We start from the raw sequence: 18311 nt of genomic DNA, 5'->3' as shown, positions 1-18311 counted from the left end.
TGTGGCTAGCCCCGAAGTGCTTCACTGACCCTTCCTATTTTCTCTCAACCTTGCCTGCACATTTGTAAATAGTCCCTTCGTTAAGCAAGCATCACATCTTTTTACATATTATCTATTTCTTGCCAGGACCCTTAGGGCTAAAGTTGCATTTTAATATTTTTAACTGGATAGGTGAACTAAGTGATTGAAACTCTTCATTTAGATTTTTTTTTTGAAACGGAGTCTCGCTGTGTCACCCAGGCTGGAGTGCAGTGGCGAGGTCTCAGCTCACTGCAACCTCCGCCTCCCAGGTTCCAGCAAGTCTCCTGTCTCAACTTCCCAAGTATCTGGGACTACAGACGTGTGCCACCACGCCCAGCTAATTTTTTTTGTTATTAGTAGAGATGGGGTTTCACCGTGTTGGCCCAAGCTGGTCTCAAACTCCTGACCTCAGTTGATCCACCACCTTGGCCTTCCAAAGTGCTGGGATTACAGGCGTGAGCCTCCGCGCCCGGCTTCATTTAGAATATATATATATTTTTTGAGACGGAGTTTCGCTCTGTGGCCCAGGCTGGAGTGCAGTGGCCAGATCTCAGCTCACTGCAAGCTCCGCCTCCCAGGTTTACGCCATTCTCCTGCCCCAGCCTCCCGAGTAGCTGGGACTACAGGCGCCCGCCACCTCGCCCGGCTATTTTTTTGTATTTTTTAGTAGAGATGGGGTTTCACCGGGTTAGCCAGGATGGTCTCGATTTCCTGACCTCGTGATCCACCCATCTCGGCCTCCCAAAGTGCTGGGATTACAGGCTTGAGCCACCGCGCCCGGCCCATTTAGAATATTTTTAAACAGATTAGATAACCCCGAGTTTTAAGTGTGCTGATAGAATTTTTATAGGTGACACATGTATATTGTTTCTGATAGCAAAAGAAAATCACATAATGCAAAAGTGTTCAAACATCTATTTTTAGTAGGGGAATAGGTGTCAGTTTGTATATTAACTATAAGTAAAGCTTAGTATCAATTCACTTTCTTGTTAAGACTTATTGTAATAATTTTAAACAGAATCAAGCCTCTGAATTCTGAAATTTGGAATGTATCAACACAGAAAAGACTTTACATCCTTTGTGTTATAAAAAAAAAAGGGGGGGGAGAGGAAAGAAAGTAAGTGTAAAACTCAGTAAGTAACCATAATTATTTCTTAGTGTTTGCTTATGGATGGCACTGTATTATTATTTTCAAACTATTGTCAGATTGATTTCATGAAATGATTTCCCTAATAGACAGAAAAAAACCTTGAATTTTGCAATGGGAGAGCTATTTTAGTGCATTTATTTGGCCATTGAATATTTGACAATCCTATTTGGAAGGTAAGATTTTTTTTATGTTATTTTATTCACTGATTAATGGAACTCAAGTAGATAGTAACATGTTTAATCAGGATTCTTTTACTGTGGACAGTATAGATGACTGAAATTTTTAAACCTTAATTATATGTGTAAATTTAAAATGGAAAATAGGCTTGTGTTCTTCCAAATACTTTCTATGTGCATATAGATATATAGGGCACAATTTGAAGGCCTGATGACAGTCATTAACAAAACAAAGTTTGGCCAGGTGCGGTGGCTCAAGCCTGTAATCCCAGCACTTTGGGAGGCCGAGACGGGCAGATCACGAGGTCAGGAGATCGAGACCATCCTGGCTAACACGGTGAAACCTCGTCTCTACTAAAAATACAAAAAACTAGCTGGGCGAGGTGGCGGGCGCCTGTAGTCCCAGGAGGCTGAGGCAGGAGAATGGTGTGAACCCGGGGGGCAGAGCTTGCAGTGAGCTGAGATCCGGCCACTGCACTCCAGCCTGGGCGACAGAGCAAGACTCCGCCTCAAAAAAAAAAAAAAAAAAAACAAAAAACAACAAAGTTCCTATCCTCCTGGAGCTTTAATTCTGTTAGATGGATAATTACCAAATAAATAGTAATTATATAATGCAATGTAGTGATAAGTGACATGAAGAAAAAGAAACTAGTATAAGAATAGAGAGTGATAGGGTATCTTTTATTAAATAATGTAGTTAGGGCAGGTCTTTCGGATGTTGTGGCATTTGGACAGAGACTTGAATGAAGTGATAGAGTGTAGCCATATGAGTATCTAGAGAGTGTCTTAAAGGAGAGAGATCAAGTGCAAAGATGCGTGGAAGCGGATGTATTGGTATGGCTGAGAATAAAATGGAGAATTTTGTGGCTGGCATACAAAGAGCTAAGGTCAGAGTGGCAGAAAATTAGGCCTGGAGAGGCAGGTGAAGGCCATATCATACTAGGTCTTGGAAGTAATAAGAACTTCAGATTATTCTGACCGGAAGACTTTGGAGGAGACAAAGCAAAGTAATGGCATCTGATTTGATGGCATCTGATTTGCTTTTTTTTTTTTTTTTGAGATGGAGCCTTTCTCTGTCGCCCAGGCTGGAGTGCAATGGTGCGATCTTGGCTCACTGCAACCTCTGCCTCCTAGGTTCGAGTGATTCTCCTGCCTCAGCCTCCCGAGTAGCTTACACTACAGGCGCACATGCCATCAGCCCCAGCTACTTCTTATATTTTCGGTAGAGATGGGGTTTCACCATATTGGCCAAGCTGGTCTGGAACTCCTGACCTCAGGTGATCAACCCACCTTGGCCTCCCAATGTGCTGGGATTACAGGCATGAGCCACCATATGTGGGCCTGATTTGCTTTTTAAAAGGATTACCTGGGTTGCTATATGAATAGACTCTAGGAATATCAGAGCAGAAGCGAGGAGGCCTGTCACAAAGCAACTGCAGTAGTCTAGATGAGAGTTTGAACTCATGCGTGTATAGACACACTACTAGATGCATGTAGAGATATACTACTAGATGTATGTGTACATATCATATGAAAACTAATACACACATGGCATCTAGTAATGTGTCTGTACATGTGAGAGATATGTATACACACACACACACAACACACGTGCACATAATTCTTTTTGGGTTAAAAAATATAATTTATTCAGAAACTTCTTTTTTACATGTAGAGTATAGTATGGACATCTTTAACAGTGAGTACATATACGTATGCCTGATTCCTTTTAATGGATGGATGTTATTCCATATTGTAGTGTTCATTACATTATTTAATCTGTCTCATATTGAAAAACATTTATGTTTCCAGTGTTTTTAAAAAATAACAGGCAATACTCTGAGTGTTCTTGGTCATAGTTGTAGAAGTACGTCTGTAGGATAAATTCCAAGAAGCATGATGGGTCAAAGGATATGTTCATGTTAAATTTTAATGATTATTACTAAATTGACTGCTAGAAAGACTGCCGGTTTACACTTTTACTAATGTTGTTTAAGAATTTTTCCTTCCTTACATCCTTTCCAACACTGAGTAATGTCAGTCTTTTTAATCTTTACATGTTGGTAAGAGAGAAACAGCATCATGGTTGGTTGGATTTTCTTTTAATTATGAGTAATAAATATATATAAAATTTATATATATATATAAATATATATACATTATAAATTTATTATAAATTTTAATTTCTGATGAGTAATAAAGGGTATTACTTTCTCTTTGGTCTTCATTCTGAGAAAATACTGATTTAGAAAGTCTATACCTTCATCTTGTCTACTTATAAAACTGAAATTAAAGAGTAAAATACGGTTTCTGACTTTATATTAACAATTTAGCCATTATTACTTGCCATTTTTCTCAATTTTCCTTATCCCCAGTGTTCTGTGTACTTACTGGATTTTATCCTCAATGCTCTACATACCTACTGTGACCTCTGAGATGTCATTAGTTTTCAATGCAATATTGTCCATTATGTTCTCTTTCATCAGTATTGAAGAAGTAGTTAAAATTACATAGCTAATTAATTCATCTGCTGAAAACATTATACTAAAATAAATTCCAGTACACCCATTCAGTATCTATTGTTGCCAGTTAGCTATCTTCCCTGGGTCCACAATTCCTTACTCCCAGCCCAATTAGCTATCATATAGATGTATGCCATTGTATACTGAAGGATCACAGCCTAAAATGGTATGCTAGATGAGCCCAAATTCTTCAGTATTTTTGGAAAACTAATTTAACATTCATGCCCTAATTAAAGCTGAATTAGTTATAGTGTTATCTCCTTATAACAGAGAAAACACATAGTGGTGCTACAGTTTTGTAGAACCCTACACTCATACTGTTCATGGGACCTAGATGGCACTGAGGGTAAGGTTGTTATAAAGTTATTCTAATTTAGTATAATAAATCACTCTGGACATAGTCCAAAGAGGACAGGACTTCAATTATTATATTTTACGTCATAAAGATTTATGTTTGGCTGGGCAGGGTGGCTCACGCTTGTAATCCCAGCACTTCAGGAGGCCAAGGTGGGCTGATTGCTTGAGCCCAGGAGTTCAAGACCAGCCTGGGCAACATGGTGAAACCCTGTCTCTACAAAATTACAAAAGTTAGTCAGGTGTGGTGGCACATGCCTGTGGTCCCAGCTACTCAGGAGGCTGAGGTGGGAGGATCACCTGAGCCCAGGGAGGTTGAGGCTGCAGTGAACTGAGATCATGCCACTGTACCCCAGCCTGGGTGACAGAGTCTCTGTCTCAAAAAAATAAAGATTTACATTTTAATAAACCTTTAGCCTATTTTATGTTAAAGCCTATAGGAAAGCAGGGAAATATAACTATAGGGTCAACTTTTAATTTATATAAATTTTTTTCTTTCTTTTTTTTTTTTTTGAGACAGGATCTCTGTCACCCAGGCTGGAGTGGAGTGGTACGATAGCTCATTGAAGCCTCAACCTCCCAAGCATCAGTCCTCCCACCTTGGCCTCCCAAGTATTCATATATTAATAATTGGGACTACAGGTGCTCACCACCATGCCTGGCAAATTTTTTTTTTTTTTTTTTTAATGAGATGGAGTTTCTCTCTTGTTGCCCAGGCTGGGGTGCAGTGACACAATCTCAGCTCACGACAACCTCCACCTCCTGGTTCAAGTGATTCTTCTGCCAGTAGCTGGAATTACAGGCATGTGGCACCACGCCCAGCTAATTTTGTATTCTTAGTAGAGCCAGAGTTTCTCCAGGTTGGTCAGGCTGGTCTTGAACTCCCGACCTCAGGTGATGTGCCTGCCTTGGCCTCCCAAAGTGCCGGGATTGCAGGCGTGAGCCACCGCACCGGGCTGTTTATAATTTTTTCAAAGTGTTTATGTATCATTTTACATTTTCTTTTTCTAAATGTTTCTGTATTATTGTACATTTTCTCATACCAATAATAGGTAGTATGAAATATATTGCAAACAATAAACTTTGTTTTCCATTAAAGAGGTAGTGCTTTAGTCAATATTTTAAATGCTTGAATCTCAGATTTTTTTTTTAATATAGGGAAGAGACTGTCACTCTGATTTTATGACATAAGGAGTATGAGAAATTGTGTAGGGAAGATAAAAATTTAGAACAATGCTAAGTAAGTAAGGTTTAAATACTTTTATGTATTTAGCAAAAGGGATTCTTAAGTTGCTGTCTAAGGGGGTTTATTGCTTATTCAGAAGATTTGACCTTGTGAATTGGCTTATTCTTCTCCAAGGCACTTGAGAGAAAAGACAACGATAGCAGTTACATCTAGAGGCTATTATGGATTGGAGGATGAGAAGGGAACTGCATGTACTTCAACAAGGCGTCGGTCAACACCGCGAAGTTTGGCAGGCTTGACAAGTGGAGTTTTTGAATCTATAATGGTTCAAGTTTTGAGACAGGAAGAACAACTGAGAGCAAAAGAAGAAAAAAGGTAAACGTTAAAAAAAAATTTCATAATTTCAGCTGCATAATTTTTATGTGCCCATATCAAATTTCTGGGCCCATTTTAGTAGTGTTCCAAAATGCACTGTTCAAAAATATGCATTCATAATGAACTATCACAATAAAATTTGTTTAAAATATAATTTTAAAATTTAAAACCACTTATCTTGAGGCTATACAAAAATAATTTCTATAGAATATTTCAGAATGCTTTCTAGATTTCTAGTAGTATTCATTCTTGAGTGAATTGTAAGTTTTAAATTAGAGGAATTTTCTATAGATTGTAGTTTTAGAACAGAAGCACAGACCTTTAAAATCAGGAGAAACTCCAGAGATTATGTAGTTCAAGCATGACATAAATTCACCTCTGCCTGTTCCTCCATTGGTGTTAATATCCTGGATAACTGTGCTTACTCTGGGCGCATCAGGAAAAAGTGTTGTACTCAATTAGTGGTAGCTTCTAGGGTCTGGGAGCATAAGAGTGATGGTATTTATATAACATTTTAATTTTATAAAAAGAGAACCAGGGCCCAGAGAGGTAAGTGGCACTCATGTTTCTATACTGGCCAAAAAAAAAAAAAAAAAAGGACTAGTTCTTTTTATAGTACTAAATCAAATTGCAAACTATGTTAGGAGTGATTACTAATGTTATAAGGACTTGTTAATGCTGGTCAGAGGCAATTTGTAATATTTTGTTGCTCTTCTTGTAATAATAAATGTAACTTGCTTTGAAATTTGTGGGATTAAAACTCAGCCTTGAGACTTTCTACCATCATACTTTTTCTAGCAGTGATTAATTTGGAAACCTGCTGTGAAGTATTTTTTTTCCTTGTGCAGAGCTTCATAGAACTACTGCTATAGGAAAGGAGGGCTTATGGAAAGGGGTAAAGATTAACTTGACAGTAGTGTACAGTAGATTGGAATGGGGAGAATTGAAGAAAAGGAAGGCTTGTAGGAAGAAGGCTGTAGTAGTCTGCATCTTCACTACTGGTCACCACCTCCAATACTGGTCACCAGAAATTGGAAGAGATCACATTGTCCTGAGAACAATTAATAGGACTTAGTATCTTCCTTGATATAGGGAGAACAAAGGAAGAGACAAAGATAAGTCAAAAAGTAGTTGTAATAATAGCAGTGATATAAACAATTACGATAAAAAAAAAGAATGGGTAATATTTATTGAGCATGAGTATTTGCCAGATTTAGCTCTAAGCACCTTCCTTGTATTCAGCATTTATCCTGAGGCACAGAGTGATTAAGTAACTTGCCCAAGGTCATACAGTTTTTGAGTAGTGAACTCAAGATTGGAACCCAATCAGTCTGGCTCTAGAGCTTGTGCTCCTAAGCAGTATACCATTTTGTGATTTGTAAAATGGTAAAACTAGCAAAGAAAATAGAAGAGCTTGAAAATGTGAGTCCAGGTAGGGGAAAAAGCAGTTAACTCATTTTGAATAAATTCTTTAATATGATAATGAAAACATTTACATATCCAAGCAGGAATGGGTAGTAGGAAACTATGACTATGAATCAATCTATGTGTGCCCTGACATCAAATAAACATAGGAGAATAAGCCATGGGAGGAAAACCCTCTGTTAAGTATCGTAGCAACTATGATAACTTAATGGAGTTATATGAATTAAGCTATCTCTTCTAGTGTTAACGTTTTAAATTATAAAATATTTTAAACATAAAACAAAGAATAAATAAAATTAAAATAAAGCCTATGCTGTGGAGAAACAGGAAGGCTTTTACACTGTTGCTGTGCTTGTAAATTAGTTCAGCTATTGTGGAAGACAGTATGATGATTCCTCAAAGATCTAGAACCATTTGACTCGGCAATTCCATTACTGGGTGTATTACCCAGAGGAATATAGATAATTGTATTATAAAGGTACATGCATGCCTATGTTCATTGTTACACTCTTCACAATAGCAAAGACATGAAATCAACCCAAATGCTCAACAATGATAGACTGGATAAATAAAATGTGGTACATATACTCCTTGGAATACTATGCAGCCATAAAAAGGAATGAGATCATGTCATTTGCAGGGACATGGGTGAAGCTGGAAGCCATTATCCTCAGCAAACTAACACAGGAACAGAAAACTAAACACCACATGTTCTCACTTATACGTGGGAGCTGAACAGTGAGAGCACATGGACACGGAGGGGAACAACACACACTGGGGCCTGTAGGGGGGGTAGGGGAAGGGAGAGCGTCAGGATAAACAGCTAATGCATGCTGAACTTAAACTTAATACCTAGGTGATGGGTTGATAGGTGCAGCAAACGATCATGGCACATGTTTACCTGTGTAACAAAGCTGCACGTCCTGCACTTATATCCTGGACCTTAAAATAAAAATTAAAAAAAAAAAAAGCCTATGTGCCCACAACCCAACAATTTATTTTTTTTTAAGAATTAGCCATAAATGCCATCTAGTTTCCCTGTACTTCTGTTATAGAAGATACCCCTATCTTAACTTTTTTGTTTTTCATTCCCGTGCATTTTATTATTGAAGTGTAAGAATTCAATTTGTTTGTTTGTTTGTTTGTTTGTTTGTTTTTGAGACAGAGTTTTGCTGCTGTTGCCCAGGCTGGAGTGCAGTGATGCGATCTTGGCTCACCGCAACCTCCGCCTCCCAGGTTCAAGCGATTCTCCTGCCTCAGCCTCCCGAGTAGTTGGGATTACAGGCATGTGCCACCACACCCAGCTAGTTCTGTATTTTTAGTAGAGATGGGGTTTCTCCATGTTGGTCAGGCTGGTCTTGAATTCCCGACCTCAGGTGATCTGCCTACCTTGGCCTCCCACAGTGTTGGGAGTACAAGTGTGAGCCACCGTGCCCAGCCAAGAATTCTTAATGTATTCTGGATACAAGCCCTTTGTCAGATATATGTGTTTGCAAGTGTTTTCTCAGTCCATGGCCTTGATTTTCAGTGTTTTTGGAGAAGTTTTTTTGTCTTGGAAGTTTGAATCATCCATTTTTTAAATGTTTTTGTGAACCTACCTAAGGAATCTTTGCATACCCAAGGTTATGGACCTTTTTTTCTTAGAAATTTTTAAATTTTAGTTTTTCTGATTGTGTTTATTCTTTTGAAGTTAATTTTTGTGTGTAGTATGAATTAAGGAAAAACTTTACTTTTTTCTATATGGATAGCCAGTTCCTTCAGTATCATTTGTTGAAAAAAAAAACTGTTCTTTCACCGCTGAATTACCTTTGCATCTTTGTTGAAAAGCAATTGAACGTATATTTGTGAGTCTTTCTGAACTGTGTTCTGTTTCATTTAGCTATAGGTGTATCTTTATGTTAGCACTATATTGATTTGATTACTATAACTTTACAGTAAGTCTTCAAATTAAATAGCATGTCTTCCAACTTTATGGGGTTCTTTTTCAAATTCGTTTGTCTATACTAGGACCTTCACTTTTTGTGTAATTTTGAAATCATATTGTTAATTTCTACAGAAAAAGCCTGGGAAGGTTGATTAAGATTACATGGAAGTTATCAATTTCTGGATAATTGTTTTGTTTTCTTTTTTTCTTAGCTGTATTTTGTAGTTTTCAGTGTGCACATTTTTTACCTATTTGGTTACCTTTTTCCCTACATATTTCATGGTTTTTATGCAATTGTAAGTCATTTTAAAATGTAATTTACAATTATTTGTTACTAGTATATCTAGAAATACAAATTTTAGTACAGTAACCTTTTGTCTTCTCTGAGTTTTGTCAGGTTTTGCTTCATGTAATTTGAAACTGTGTTGTTAGATGCATAGATATTTATGGCTTTTGTGTTTTTTAATGTATTGACTTCTTTCTTATTATGTCCCTTTTTATCCCTGGTAATATTTCTTACATTCTTTAATATTCCATTTTATCTCCAGTGTTGGCCTATTATAATGCTCTGCCTCGTTGGTTTATTTTTTCAAAGTAGTTTCTGTAGGATTTACAGAATGTGCTTTAATTTATCATGGTCAGTTTCAATTAATGCTATACCACTTCACAGTATGCCTCTGTATACCATTTTTCATTCTTTGTGCTGTTGTCATATGCTTTCCTTCTACATGTGTTTTAAACCCCCAATACACTGTTATTATATGTGCGTTAAATAGTTGTGTTTTGAAGAAATTAAAGAATGAAGAGAAGTTTTTTATATTTAATCCATACATTTACCCTTCCCAACATTCTGCCTTCCTTTATATTGATCCTTGTTGCCATCTGATACCATTTTTTTACTGTCTAAAGAGCTCTTTTAGCTTTTCTTGTAATATAGGTCTGCCAACAATGAATTCTGAGTTTTTTCCTGTCTGAAAAAGTTTTTATTTTTCCTTACATCTTGAAGAATGGAGAGGTGTGTGTGTGTGTGCGTAATGCATATATATATGACTGTATTGACAGGTTTTTTTCTATCAGCACTTTAAGTATGACATCTTTTACTATGCATAGTGTTTTAAGAGAAGCTTGCTGACTTCCTTATCTTTGTTCCTACATGGGTGGTCTATCTTATTTTTCTAACTGCCTTTAAGATTTTCTCTTTATTATTAGATTTCAGCAATTTGTCATGTGCATTTGGTGTGAGCTTATGTATGTGTGTTTGTGTTTATCTTGCTTGAGGTTCATTTTGCTTCTTTGATCCATAGACTTTCAGTCTTCTTTGTGCTAAGTTTTCAAGGTTGCTCATATTTTCTTCTGCAGTGTCTAATCCAGCGAACTGTTTACTGAATATAATTTTTTCGTCTCTGAAAGTTACATTTAGTTCTGTTTTTTATGTATCTTCATTTATCTCATTATCTTCATGTTTTAATTTCTAATCTCTAACTTCATCATCTTTGTAATTTATTTATTTATTTATTTATTTTTTTTTTTTTGAGACAGAGTCTCGCTCTGTCGCCCAGGCTGGAGTGCAGTGGCCGGATCTCAGCTCACTGCAAGCTCCGCCTCCCGGGTTTAAGCCATTCTCCTGCCTCAGCCTCCCGAGTAGCTGGGACTACAGGCGCCCGCCACCTCGCCCGGCTAGTTTTTTATATTTTTTAGTAGAGACGAGGTTTCACCGTGTTAGCCAGGATGGTCTCGATCTCCTGACCTCGTGATCCGCCCGTCTCGGCCTCCCAAAGTGCTGGGATTACAGGCTTGAGCCACCGCGCCCGGCCCATCTTTGTAATTTCTAAGTCTTTGTATTGTTTTTCTCCTGGTTGTATTTTCATGCTTTTTGACATGTCCAGTAATTTTTATTGGAAATTAGACATTGTGAACATTGCTTTATTGAGTTTGGAGTTTTATTTACTTCCTTTGAAGAGGAGTAGGCTTTATGCTGGCAAGCAGTTAAATTTCTTGTAGAACAGTTTGAAAAGTCTAGGTTTTAAGCTGTTTTAGGGTGTGTCTGAAATAGCCTTCACTCTAGTTGAGCCCTGTGACAGCATTATCCCTCTCAGGCCTCTGCTAAATGCCCCTAAGTGGTGACTGAGGACTTTCTGCTTCAGCTGGTCAGAACTCAGTTACCTCCCAAGTTTGTGTGGTGTCTGAATTGCTACCTTATAATTTTCTGGTCAGAATCAGCTTTGTGGAGTTTAACTTTAGGACAGTCGGCTTTCCATGTCAGCAGGTTCCACGTGCACTGTTCAACCAACTGCATATTTCCCATATTTGGGGAAAAAACAATAAAAATAACAATACCACAATTTTAAAAATTCAAAATTTAAAATACACAATAGATTTCTGTTCTGCATAACTGCCTTCCTTTTGGAATTATCTCACAACTTCCAGGTGCTTCATCCTCTCCAGATGCCGATCTCTATCCCTTCAACTCCACTCTACTGGACTCTCTGTTCCCGACTTTCTGTGCTGATAGTCTAAAAACCGCCTTCACTTGGAAAGCTGTATGTCTTAGTTTATTTTCTGTTGCTTATAATAGGATACTGGAAACTGGGTAATTTATGAAGAAAAGGAATTTATTTTTTACAGTTATAGAGGCTGTGAAGTCCAAGGGCAGGAAGTACATCTGGTAGTCATCTTGCTGGTGGCGACTCTCTGCAGAGTCCCGAAACTGCACAGGGCATCACATGGTGAGGGGGCTGAGTGCTAGTTCAAGTCTCACTTCTTCTTCTTATAAAGACATCAGCCCTATTCCCATGATAACGCATTAATCTGGTCATTAATGAGTTTGGGCAGAACCCTCATGACCCAATAACCCCTTGAAAGCCCCACCTCTCAATACTGCCACATCGTGGATTAAATTTCAACACGAGTTTTGGAGGGGACAGCTATTCAAACTAACTGTCCTAGCACTGGGCAGTTGTAGGGATCATCTCATTTGTTTCACTTCTCTTGGTGATCACAGTCCTGCACTGTTTGTCCAGTGTCTGAAATGTATGTTTTATATATTGTGGTCAGTTTGTAGCTGCTTACAGTAGGAGGGTAAGTTTGGTTCAATTACTTCATCATGACTATAAAAAGTGGTCATTTCCACGCATTTTTAATGTTTTAATTACATAGGTATATATTTGTAGATAATATATAACATTGTTTTGCATGTCTTTAACCTTCATATAATTGGCAATTTAAAAAAATATATATATACACATACATACATGCATACATAAAATTTCAATAGGTTTTTGGGGAACAGGTAATGTTTGATTACATGAATAAGTTCTTTAGTGATGATTTCTGAGATTCTGGTGCACCCATCACTCAAGCAGGGTACGTTTTACCCAAAGTATAGTCTTTTATCCCTCACAACTTTCTATTTCCATTTATTTATGTGTCTGAGCTTTATTCATGTTGAACTGTTTTGTTCTAGTTTATTTCAAGTGTTATAGAATAACTGTATGATAGTATTACATCATGTGACTATATTTCAGTGTATCCATTTTCCAGAAGAGATGGACATTTTGAAGTATTTCTGTTGTTTCATTATTATAGAATGCTATAGTAAGCATTCTTGTGTCTTCCTTGAGGATGGAGACAGATAGATAGATTAAATTAGATAGATAGATGATAGATACATAGATAGATAGATAGATAGATAGATAGATAGATAGATAGATAGATAGAATGAATGGATGGGTAGATAGATAGACAGATAGGTAGTCCAGATCTCTTCTTTAAGTTTCAGACCTAATTGCCTGCTTAATATCTTCTCTGGATATTGTATCTATCAGTGTTGGTATCAGTGTCTGTCCTCTGCCAGGAAACATGTGGCACATTCAAGTTAGGATATTTCAAAGAGGGTTTATTTTCAAAGGGGTTACAGTGTAGCAGAATCTTAAGAAATAAGGCTGTAAGAAAGGCAAGCAGAGAGAGTAACTGCTACCCAGGAAACAGTTATAGAGAAGAGACTGTTTTGAGACGATACCTTCTGTTGAAGGACAAAGCCCAAGGCAACCTCATGAGGAGGGAGCCAGGGAAATAAATGCTTCATCCCACTTTCTTTTATCTTTCTGATCACCTCCCAGGTCTCTCCATTGATGAACTCAAGGGAAGACTGAGAATGAGGTTGCCTATTGATACAGATAAACATTACAGTGAAGGATGGAGAATGGATCTAGAGGCAAACAATCTAATCTGTCAATTTTTCTATTTATTTATTTTTATTTTTATTTTTCTTGAGACGGAGTCTCACTCTGTCGCCCAGGCTGGAGTGCAGTGGCTCAATCTCGGCTCATTGCAAACTCTGCCTCCCGGGTTCACGCCATTCTCCTGCCTCAGCCTCCCAAGTAGCTGGGACTACAGGTACCTGACACCATGCCTGGCTAATTTTTTGTATTTTTAGTAGAGATAGGGTTTCACCGTGTTAGCCAGGATGGTCTCGATCTCCTGACCTCGTGATCCGCCCACCTCGGCCTCCCAAAGTGCTGGGATTACAGACCTGAGCCACCGCGCCCGGCAGTCTGTCAATTTAATATCCTGTCAAGAGTTAGAGACTAGCTGAGAGTATAGATTTTATAAATTTAGGTAGGGAAAGGACTTTGAAATCATAGGAAGGGTCATGTTAGAAGAGAGAGGAAGGTGTTTTTGTTGTTGTTGTTTTAATTAAAACCTTTGGGGAAAACAGTTTTCATTTTGTTAAGTAGGTTAAAGTACCTGTTATATCAGAAATTTGAGATCCAGATAGCAACAGGCTGAAAATTTAGTATATATTTTAATATGGTAATACTTTATCTGGTACCTGATGGACCTCTGATAATTTTCAGCTGATCATCTGGGCAGACACAAACTCAAAAGTAGATTTTTAAAAAATTTTTACTCTCTCTCGATATATATGTGTGTGTGTGTGTGTGTGAAGTGTTTTTTTTTTTTTTTTTTTTTTTTTTTTTTTTTTTTTTTTTTTTTTTTTTTTTTGAGGCGGAGTCTCGCTCTGTCGCCCGGACTGGAGTGCAGTGGCCGGATCTCAGCTCACTGCAAGCTCTGCCTCCCGGGTTCACGCCATTCTCCTGCCTCAGCCTCCCGAGTAGCTGGGACTACAGGCGCCCGCCACCTCGCCCGGCTAGTTTTTGTATTTTTTTTAGTAGAGACGGGGTTTCACGGTGTTAGCCAGGATGGTCTCGATCTCCTGACCTCGTGATCCGCCCGTCTCGGCCTCCCAAAGTGCTGGGATTACAGGCTTGAGCCACCGCGCCCGGCCTGTGAAGTGTTTTTTAAACCAACCCTGGTCTACAGAAATTTTTTGCAATCTTTAAATGTAGCAATTTCATTTCTAATTTGTTACCTATTCCATTTAAAGGAAGGAAGCTCCCCACTCTATATAAATTTTTATAAAGTAGGCTGATTTCCTTCCTTGTACAGTATATGCCATCAAAATAATGGCTTCTTAGATTGCCAGATTTAAAATCCTGGCATTCTTTTATTGCTGTCTTTATTAGTTTGGACAGCACTGGAAACCAGTATAAAGGAGATAACAAGTGATGGCCTGTTGAACAGAGAGGAATAAATACTGAGAAAGGCTTGGTATTGTAGCCATCTTCAAGAAAATGCTGATAGGACAACAGTCAGTCTTGGGGGAACTGGTATAGAGAGACCCCATTGATTTAGGAGACAGCAGCCCTCTAAGTGAAAGTCTGAGAAAATTGAGTGAAAGAGCTGATTAATTTATTGCTAAGATAATCTTTAAGCTAATCACAACCACCACCACATTCTGTTTATAATGATGACCTAAAGCCATTAAGGAATGATTGAATAATATTTTGTATACTTTGTTTATTAAATAGGAAAGTAAATAACACATTTTAGATACCTTTTTTTTTGTGTCTTTTTTTTTTTTGAGATGGAATCTTGCTTTGTTGCCCAGGCTGTAGTGCAGTGGTGCAATCTTGGCTCACTGCAACCTCCGCCTCCCAGGTTCAAGTGATTCTCCCACCTCAGCCTCCTGAGTAGCTAGGGCTACAGGCGCCTGCCACTATGCCCAGCCAATTTTTGTATTTTTAGTAGAGACGGGATTTCACTATGTTGCCCAGGCTGGTGTCGAACTCCTGACCTCAGGTGATCCACCCTCCTCGGCATCCCAAAGTGCTGGAATTACAGGTATGAGCCACCATACTGGCCATTATAGATGCTTAAAAAATAAAATAAAATTGATGAAAATTGGCAATTGGTTCTCCTCAAGTAAATTTCTATTAATCTGGAATATGACATTATTAGGTAGCACTTTTAATAACTTAAGTCTATTTTAGTTATATTAAAAATACTAGATCTGTTCCCTGTTCCTTTTTTGCAAAACTATTTGGATTACCAGAAATAGTGGGTTTTTTTAGTTTCTGGGTTTTTTTGAGACAGGGTATCCCAGGCTGGAGTGATGTGATCACGACTCACTGCAGACTCCAGCTCCCAGGCTGAAGTTATCCTTCCACCTCAGCCTCCCAAGTGGCTGGGATTACAGGCATGACCACCGCACTTGGCTAATTTTTACATTTTTTGTAAAGGCAAGGTCTCACGGTATTTCCCAGGCTGGTCTCGAACTCCTGGGCTCAAGCCATCCTCCCGCCTTGGTCTTCCAAAGTGTTGGGATTACAGGCATGAGCCACCACTCCCAGCCAGTGTATATTTTGTAAGTACTCTTTATTACTAGTATTTTACTGATTTGGAAATCACTGGAATTGAAACAGATTTTTTAACTCCAGTGATTATTTTTGTAAAATAAATACTGTGACTTTATAATTAAGTGATTTATTTTCATATTCTCTATAACACAAAGTAACAGTGACTTAATTAAATATATATTCATCATTTGTGGCCACCCAGCATTTTTAAATAGCTTTCTTACATTTTGTTAATTTCCTATAGTACAAGTCTTAACTTCCCAGGATAGATGCCAGAAAATTTATATTCTCAAACCCATTCACAGGTAAGGTAGAGCTATATGAACAGGCATATACTTCTTACTTGATATTGTATGGAAATAACATCAGGTAGCAATCTTGAGTGAGAGGTTTTATATTTTGGTAAAGCTGGTGGTACGAGTTTCTGGTTGTTCCAGGTTCTTGGTATCAAAGGTGCCAACTAGTGCTGACTGTCTGGTTTTTCCTGGAGAACCTCCTAAGTGTGGTTGGACTTGTTTTCTGGCTTTTTGTCATCTAAGTTTGGCTCTCTGACTCTTAACAGAGCTTCTATAAGCTCCCTTATAATCCTTAAATAAATTCATTTTCTGTTTCAACTAGCCAGAGGAGATTCTGTTGTTGGCAGATAAATAAGAAGCTTGACTGATGGACTTGATGTGAATGGTTAGTTTTTCTGAAATATAATATTATGTGTTATTCATCTTAGAAAATGTAAGTAAATGTCTTGCTTCCTTTTTTCATGCCACCAATTTGTATACGTTGTATTGTTTCCTCAATTAATGGATTATTTTAGATTAAAGGTCCTTTTTTTTTTTTTAATAAATTGTAATGTCTTTGAGAGTGAGGTCCATGTTTTCTTACCTCTTTGTATCATCACACATGGTAAGCATTCAATAAAAGTTTATAAAACTATAATAGTAAAGTTAGGATACTTTAAAACTTAATTTTCTTTTGGAAAGCTAGTGTTTTTGCCAAATTGTGCATGGCTAAAATAACCTTAGGCACAGCTTCTATTAGTATTTCACAGAGTAACATGCAAGCATGCCACAACCCAGTAAGGAGCAACATCAAAAATGAGAACTGATCCAGAAAAAAAAAAATCGAACCAATTTTCTTGTTGATTCAGTATTGTTTATGTACCCTCTTTTTAAAAATAGCAAATGTTGTTTTTGCAGTTATCCTGAGGCAGTCTTTTGGTATTTTCCCAACATTGAAGGGTTAATTTTTTGAGCTGGTATTTTAGAAACATGACTGCTTTATCTGTCTTTAGTACTGTACTTTTGGACAAAATTTTTAAATGAAAATAATTCTGGAAGGTGGTTTTTTATCTGCCTTACCAGCAAAATGTGATGTACTTCAGCATTTTTAAGATACTATTTTAAATTTTTTAACTGTAAGTGTTAAAGTTTTTAAAAAATAGCTGATTATATATATTAACTCTAGAGATCTTCAGCAGGCTCCCGTTCCCTATTTACTACACTACTGAGGATCAGGAAAGAGACTCCATAGTTGTGTTTCTAAAGGTAAAGTGCTCTTCTGCCTTATGCTGGCCTATACCAGCCATGTACTTTTTTGTGCTTCCTCACATCTCTTTAGTATTCATAGTCTGAGGCTAGATTCCATAATCTTCCCCTGAAAGGTACAGTGTATGAGGAACAGCAGCAGTGTGGGTAGCAGCCCTTGATTAACTTCAGATAGTGCGCACAGATGGCAGCATCATGCTTCAACTGTATCATGAATTTTCTTCTCTTCTAGGAGCAAGCCAATTGGTGCTAACTTTGGCCTACCAGGCAAACTGTGTTTCTGTCTCTTATACTGACCTGCTAGGAAAACCTGGGGGAAGTTATTTCACCCCTCTGTATGCCCTTAATATCCGCAGCAGGTAAATAGTTTGTGAAATTACCTTATCACCAGTCTTTATATTGGCCAAAAGTTGCTTTTCACTGCTTTAGGCAAAGCAAGTCCATAAAAGTTTTTTCATCTACTCCAACTTTCCCTTTCATTTTCTTTCCCAAGCACTAGTTGTCACTCTTTCACTTCTGCAGAACATATAACACTCTTCTCTGTCAGAACAAAATGTATTTCATTGATGTTAGTCATGTATGCATTGCCTTCAGGATTCCCAGATTTTTTTTTTGCTATCCTTTCCCTACTTGGTGTTGACTCTTCATATCTATTCTATTATTTGGTGCTTCCTAGTTCCTTTAATCTTACTTCCTTTGGAAAAAAGCAAGGTATCACATTTAATTTTGAAAACAGAAATCTGCCTTAAACAACATTATATTTTACTTGTATGTATAACCAAAAAGGGAGAATTTCCAGACTTACAGTCTGAGATGTTTTCTAACTAATAAGTGATTTTATAGCGAGCTCATAGAATTAATTATGACAGGATTAACCAAAATCAGTTTTCTCTGCCAAGAATAGTAATAAACCCAGTTTCTGATGATTGATTCTAAGAT

General features: G+C 37.6%; 1 protein-coding gene across 8 annotated transcripts in view; it reads left to right on the top strand.

Moving 5' to 3' along the window:
- The window catches only part of KIAA2026 (KIAA2026 ortholog), a 117119-nt gene that overhangs the window by 16583 nt on the left and 82225 nt on the right, over positions 1-18311 (top strand). For all 8 annotated transcript variants that reach the window (XR_004054018.1, XR_004054016.1, XR_004054017.1 and 5 more), the window contains exon 2: positions 5584-5784. Coding sequence is in view for 5 of the 8 variants with exons in the window: in XM_030919993.1 (XP_030775853.1) it covers positions 5584-5784 (201 nt within the window). In the remaining 3 variants the exon portion in view is untranslated. The remainder of the gene's footprint in view (positions 1-5583; positions 5785-18311) is intronic.

Source organism: Rhinopithecus roxellana, chromosome 16 (assembly GCF_007565055.1).
Source record: "Rhinopithecus roxellana isolate Shanxi Qingling chromosome 16, ASM756505v1, whole genome shotgun sequence".
Taxonomy (NCBI): domain Eukaryota; kingdom Metazoa; phylum Chordata; class Mammalia; order Primates; family Cercopithecidae; genus Rhinopithecus; species Rhinopithecus roxellana.
This window is presented reverse-complemented; position numbering and strand designations above follow the sequence as displayed.